The following is a 6,851-nucleotide window of genomic DNA, read 5'->3' as shown; positions in this document are numbered from 1 at the left end:
TTATCAACCTAATCACATTAAGAAAATAGTTTTCCCTTCAGAATGTCAATTGTTTTGATCCTGGGTAACAGCGTGTATAAAAATTCTCTTTTCTATTAAAATTCAAACACCATCGCACTCTGTAAAATTCCAACAAAAATATTCCTGTTTATCAAATATTTAGTTGGATGTCATAGATTATTTTCAATGAACATAACACTTTGAATCCTTGCTGATTTTGGTATGGACATGAATTCAATGATTTATCAAGAAGTATTCGTCCATCTTTGAGTAATCTTACAAAACTCTACTGGTTCAATCTGGTGTGTGCCTGGCCTTACAGGTGGAATCGGGTGGCTCAAATTTTTGGTGCATTCGGTCTTTTATGATCAGACCCATCTCCAGTATCTCATGGCAACTCAAGCTCAAGCCTCAGCAAGCAACCATCAAGAGCATTCCAAGTCTTTCTCCACCCCCAGTTAAAATGCCACTTAGTTCCTGCTGCGTTATCTCTTTTAAGTCATTCTCTTTCCTCTCCATTTTCAATTACAAGCCCACCTTCAATCACATAAAACACTCATACTCTGTCAGTCAATATACCCCCGATTCAATAACCCACAACTTCAACCCCTTTCAGTTCACCTTCAAAAACCTAGGTATTTCTTAGTTGATATATGCACAACACAAAAACAACTTTCTCAAGGATGTGGGTAAGCAAACTCTGTCAATGGCATCCATGCTCTTGTTCACCTTTCTGATTCAGCAAGTGCAGTTGACACCATCTTTAGCAATTACCCAAATCTTGAATTCAGACTTTCAATCCAACATGGCCTCAAAAGAGCCAAAAGCAATAAAAGTCCCAGACCTTCAGCTACCCAACAACTCCACCAATGTTATTGACATAGCCAGGGTCTTATCTCCAGCCCGAGCAGTGAAGATTTCACAAGAGTTGCAGGCTTTGGAAGATGAGTCAGAGTGGAAAACGAGAATCCTTACAAGGTCTAGGCCATCCCCATCTCCTTCAGATAAATCCTTCAGGGACCTATGGCACCCTGATGACAGGACTGTGATTATAGTAGAGGACATCTCTTCCCCAAACATCTTGAATTTTGGCACAGGATTAACAGTGGGTTCCAGGCTTCCTCGTCAATCCTTCGGTGAGCTGCAGGCCAGGTATGGGAATCAGTTTTTTGTATCGGAAGAGGGCTATCAGGCAACCCTTTTGAATACAATTGATGACATCAAGCAGTGCATTGTTAGGGAAGAGGGATGCAATAACGTGCCTGGTTTGACAGAAATCGTGTACTTTTTAACTCTTGCGACATCCATTGCTAGGCGTTGTGTGTTTGGGTTTGCTGCCCGGCTTAGCCCTCAGGGCAGAGTGGAGGGTTCATGGCAGTGGGTTCTTCTTCTTTCTCCTCTGTGGCTATTGTTATTTCCTTCGTTTGGGATACTTCCAATTGTGCGGAGAACTTTGGATTGGGAGCCTTTGGTAAAGAACAACTTAGGGTTTTTAGGAGCAACTGCTGCTTTTTATCTGACACCCATTTGGAAAATCACCTATTGAGAAAAAATGATTTAACTCTGATATACAAGTCTGGGAATTTTTTATTTTGCAGAAGTTCAGGGCTCAAATGCAACTCATGTTTATTAGTATCGTTAGGAGGGTTGCAATGGCTGCTTATAATTTTTTTCAGTATAGCCTTATGTTAAGGGTTGTCCCTTTGGCATATCTGAACCTGTCTCTCTTATATGGGACTATTAATCCACTGTTTGCATCGAAGGAAATGGAGATATAACACTGAGAGTGATCATGCAGGACTGCATCGATTAATGGGTCTCCTTCACATATCCACCATGCTCTGTAGTGATTGTAATTAGCTGTAAAGTTCCCAAGTCTGACATTCTTTGTGCTCAGTAGCCCTGTTATTTTGTTATTCTGCTTTTAGTTACATTCATCAGAGAATAAATTTCATTTTGATTTGTGTAAAATAAACCTTTTATTGCAGGCATTATATTGTTTTTTATTTCAGGATGTGGTTACTCCAAACTCTTGAATTTTCTGAATGTATGGCAATGAGGCCTTCCCCTATAGCTTATAGGTATGTCATTCTTGTGTTTACTACTTCATTTTACATTCCCATGGTGTGGGCATTACCGTCTCGTCTAATTTTCATGGGTTTGGATGTGCCAGAGGATGTGTGCTGGTATCGTCGAGCTGGTTCAAGTATTCATGGGACAAGAGAACAATGGATTCCATTACCATCGTGGTGAAAACTCTCAGGTCTGCATTTATTGTTTTTCCCTCAATTCCTTGTTATTGTCGTTTTGTGTTCCTCAAAGGAACGCGTTTGGTTCTCATGCAAACTATTTTTCTCTGGCTGTTTAGGGTATCCACAGTGGAATGGAATTCACCAAACTATACCAACAGAACCAAGAGAAACTTCTCTTCAAGTGTGCTATGTATCTATAGGTATGGATTATTAACCCTTGTCTCAGAAAAATAACTCCCCTATTTACTTTTTTTCATTTATGCTACCTGTAGCCATGGTGTAAGCCTCGACTGGTTGTGGCTCTGTGACCTCAACCAGTTCACTTGGTTTATCAGTGGGTATTTCAGGGCACCATTGATGGTCGCTACAACGCTAATGCTTTCCCTCGTACATTTAATTAGCAGTGTTATGCATATCTTGGTGCCTGCTGCGACCGAGTGTCGTAGTTTCTTAGTCTACGTGTCCTCATTCTGGTGTGTGCCTGGCCTTACAGGTGGAATCAGGTGGCTCAGATTTTTGGTGCATTCGGTCTTTCGTGATTAGACCCATCTCTAGTATCTCATGGCAACTCAAGCTCAAGCCTCAGCAAGCAACCATCAAGAGCATTCTGAGTCTTTCTCCACCCCCAGTTAAAATGCCACTCAGTTCCTGCTGCGTTATCTCTTTTAAGTCATTCTCTTTCCTCTCCATTTTCAATTACAAGCCCACCTTCAATCGCATAAAACACTCATATTCTGTTAGTCAATGTACACTCGATTCAATAACCCACAACTTCAACCCCTTTCAGATCACCTTCAAAAACCTGGGTATTTCTCAGTTGATATATGCACAGCACAAAAACAACATTCTCAAGGATGTGGGTAAGCAAACTCTGTCAATGGCATCCATGCTCTTGTTCACCTTTCTGATTCAGCAAGTGCAGTTGACACCATCTTTAGCAATTACCCAAATCCTGAATTCAGACTTTCAATCCAACATGGCCTCAAAAGAGCCAGAAGCAATAAAAGTCCCAGACCTTCAGCTACCCAACAACTTCACCAATGTTATTGACATAGCCAGGGTCTTATCTCTAGCCCAAGCAGTGAAGATTTCACAAGAGTTGCAGGCTTTGGAAGACAAGTCAGAGTGGAAAATTGCGACCTTGGAAGAGAGGAGGAACGGTGCTTTGGCAATCCTAAGAGCCAGTTGCAGGAATTTGCCTAGGCAAGAGCAGATGGACTCTGAAGTTAAAATAGGGTGCTTTCGCAGGAATTTGACTAGGCAGGAGCAGATGGACTCTGAAGTTAAAATAGGGTGCTTTTGCACTTCAATCACCGTTTAGGATTGTTCCTAATCGCTTGGAAGCTCTGTTACAGTACACCATATATATATATATATATATGGGGCCAGGACCATGTGGCAGGTAGCTTGTGAACTGTTATATATATATATAGGGCCAGGACCATGTGGCAGGTAGCTTGTGAACTGTAATATAATTTGTACCACATTTAAAACAACAGATAGCCTTTCAGATACAAGTGACATGCAATAGTGAGAATGGATGATAGTATGATTAAATTTAAGTTTCTGACACAGGGCTGAGCATTGTAAAAGAGTCCTGCTAGACATGAATTAGATTTCCTATGCGTTATATATAAACGGTTTGAAATTTTTAGGATAGCTCATGTGGTTTTACTTGCCATGTGAAATTCATATGGACCAAGAAGTTCACGAGGTCAAAATCCATCTCTGAGAGCTTCCCCTGGGATGAATAAGCTTATAGATATCAAATAAGACGCTTGTTATTTTACATTTGGCTTTCAACATCCTGTCACGTTCTAATTTTTCCTCTTTCTAAAATTGTTACTTCATTTTCTTCCTTTTTTACTTTGCTCCATACATTGAAGCTAGTTCTGTAGAAAAATAAAGAACTATTGTAAAACAGTTTGATTCTTTGTTCCAAGTCTCAGTTTTCAATTGAAACTAGTCCTGTAAAAAAATAAAGAACTATTGAATAACAGTTTGAATCTTTGTTCCAAGTCTCAGTTTTCAATTGAAACCAGTATTGTAGAAAATTAAAGAACTGTTGTAAAACAGTTTGACCTTTGTACCAAGTCTTAGTTTTCAGTCGAATGAATTATCTTTGCGTTACTTTTGTAGCGTTCCATCATTTTTTCTGGCATTTTGTCTTTAATAAATGAATGAATGAATTTGTGTATTGTTTGTTTTCTGTGTGTGTTGAGTATTGTACTCTGTTATTGTCAATTGAATACAATCTTGCTTTTTAAAAGGTGCATGAACGAAATACTGAACACTGGAAAAAGGATTGCTTCATTGATGATAAAGAAACTAGCCTAGAATTTGTGTCTATATCGATTGTTTAGAGTTCTTGTGGTACATAGCAGCATAGGAGCTGAGTGGAGACTACAAAAAACTGACTTTAAGCTGACACAAATTGATTAGTTTTATACATTTGGTAAGTAATGTATTCAGAATCCTCCCTCTGAATTTATATGATGACTTGTATGTGTTAGGTTGATTTTTCTCTTAAAATAATTATGTTGATAAGTTATTTTTACCTTAATTACATTATGGAGGTGGTTATCATTAAAGAGAATTAGTTTAGAAATTTAATACTTTGGTAAATAATTGATTATTTTACCTTAATCACACTATGGAGGTGGTTAACATTAAAGAGAATTGGTACATTATATACAAAGTTTCTCTCCCAACAAAAGATGAAGAATTTAATTTTGATTATCAGCCTAATCACATTAACAAAATAGTTTTCCCTTCATAATGTTAATTGTTTTGATCTTGGGTAACAACGTGTATAAAAATTCTCTTTTCTATTAAAATTCAAACACCATCGCACTCTGTAAAATTCCAACAAAAATATTCCTGTTTATCAAATATTTAGTTGGATGTCATAGATTATTTTCAATGAACATAACACTTTGAATCCTTGTTGATTTTGGTATGGACATGAATTCAAATGATTTATCAGGAAGTATTCGTCCATCTTTGAGTAATCTTACAAAACTCTACTGGTTCATTCTGGTGTGTGCCTGGCCTTACAGGTGGAATCAGGTGGCTCAGATTTTTGGTGCATTCGGTCTTTCGTGATCAGACCCATCTCCAGTATCTCATGGCAACTCAAGCTCAAGCCTCAGCAAGAAACCATCAAGAGCATTCCGAGTCTTTCTCCACCCCCAGTTAAAATGCCACTCAGTTCCTGCTGCGTTATCTCTTTTAAGTCATTTTGTTTCCTCTCCATTTTCAATTACAAGCCCACCTTCAATCGCATAAAACACTCATACTCTGTTAGTCAATGTACACCCGATTCAATAACCCACAACTTCAACCCCTTTCAGATCACTTCAAAAACCTGGGTATTTCTTAGTTGATATATGCACAGCACAAAAACAACTTTCTCAAGGATGTGGGTAAGCAAACTTTGTCAATGGCATCCATGCCCTTGTTCACCTTTCTGATTCAGCAAGTGCAGTTGACACCATCTTTAGCAATTACCCAAATCCTGAACTTAGACTTTCAATCCAACATGGCCTCAAAAGAGCCAGAAGCAATAAAATTCCCAGACCTTCAACTACCCAACAACTTCACCAATGTTATTGACATAGCCAGGGTCTTATCTCCAGCCCAAGCAGTGAAGATTTCACAAGAGTTGCAGGCTTTGGAAGACGAGTCAGAGTGGAAAACGAGAATCCTTACAAGGTTTGGGCCATCCCCATCTCCTTCAGATAAATCATTCAGGGACCTATGGGGCCCTGATGACAGGACTGTGATTATAGTAGATGACATCTCTTCCCCAAACATCTTGAATTTCAGCACAGGATTAACAATGGGTTCCAAGCTTCCTTGTCAATCCTTCGGTGAGTTGCAAGCCAAGTATGGGAATCAGTTTTTTGTATCGGAAGAGGGCTATCAGGCATCCCTTTTGAATACAATTGATGCCATCAAGCAATGCATTGTTAGGGAAGAGGGATGCAATAACGTGCCTAGTTTGACAAATGTCCTGTACTTTTTAACTCTCGCGACATCCATTGCTAGGGGTTGTGTGTTTGGGTTTGCTGCTCGGCTTAGCCCTCAGGGCAGAGTGGAGGGTTCATGGCATTGGGTTCTTCTTCTTTCTCCTCTATGGCTATTGTTATTTCCTTTGTTTGGGATACTTCCAATTGTGCAGAGAACTTCGGATTGGGAGCCTTTGGTAAAGAACAGCTTAGGGTTTTTAGGAGCAGCTGCTGCTTTTTATCTGACACCCATCTTTGGAAAATCACCTATTGAGAAAAATGATTTCTTTCTGATTATTTTTACGCTACATCGTTTTTATAGTTTTTATATGATTGCGAAATTTAGCTCAATATGGTGCGACTATTAAAAATTTTACATTTTAAACTTTCATGAAACAGTGAATGGCTTTTTGCAGATGGGGTACCTAAGTACATTTTTGTGATATGTTGACACATTCTTTTTCAAAAAATATTTTATTTAATCAAGTTTTTGGGTTAAATATGTTTAAATGATGAATGCAGTAAGATTGACATGTAATGCTCTGGTAAATAATTGATTATTTTACCTTAATTACATTATGGAGGTTGT

General features: G+C 38.7%; 2 protein-coding genes and 1 long non-coding RNA gene across 3 annotated transcripts; all 3 read left to right on the top strand.

Moving 5' to 3' along the window:
* The first annotated feature begins 706 nt into the window (after nucleotides 1-706).
* On the top strand, nucleotides 707-1,546 carry LOC149160708 (thylakoid lumenal 15.0 kDa protein 2, chloroplastic-like). The gene has a single exon (XM_089434690.1). It carries the CDS (start codon nucleotides 707-709, stop codon nucleotides 1,544-1,546), a length of 840 nt encoding a protein of 279 aa, XP_089290816.1.
* Nucleotides 1,539-3,326, top strand: LOC149160707 (uncharacterized). The gene is made up of 3 exons (XR_016261469.1): nucleotides 1,539-2,263; nucleotides 2,369-2,452; nucleotides 2,746-3,326. It is a non-coding gene; the product is annotated as an uncharacterized LOC149160707 (long non-coding RNA).
* Nucleotides 3,327-5,793: 2,467 nt separating this feature from the next.
* LOC149160706 (uncharacterized) lies at nucleotides 5,794-6,630 on the top strand. Its single transcript, XM_089434689.1, has one exon. It carries the CDS (start codon nucleotides 5,794-5,796, stop codon nucleotides 6,628-6,630), a length of 837 nt encoding a protein of 278 aa, XP_089290815.1.
* Nucleotides 6,631-6,851: the final 221 nt, after the last annotated feature.

Source organism: Pinus tabuliformis, chromosome 5_2 (genome assembly GCF_031772625.1).
Source record: "Pinus tabuliformis cultivar Carrire ecotype Pingquan chromosome 5_2, CPIR1, whole genome shotgun sequence".
In the NCBI taxonomy this organism is placed as follows: Eukaryota; Viridiplantae; Streptophyta; class Pinopsida; order Pinales; family Pinaceae; genus Pinus; species Pinus tabuliformis.
This window is presented reverse-complemented; position numbering and strand designations above follow the sequence as displayed.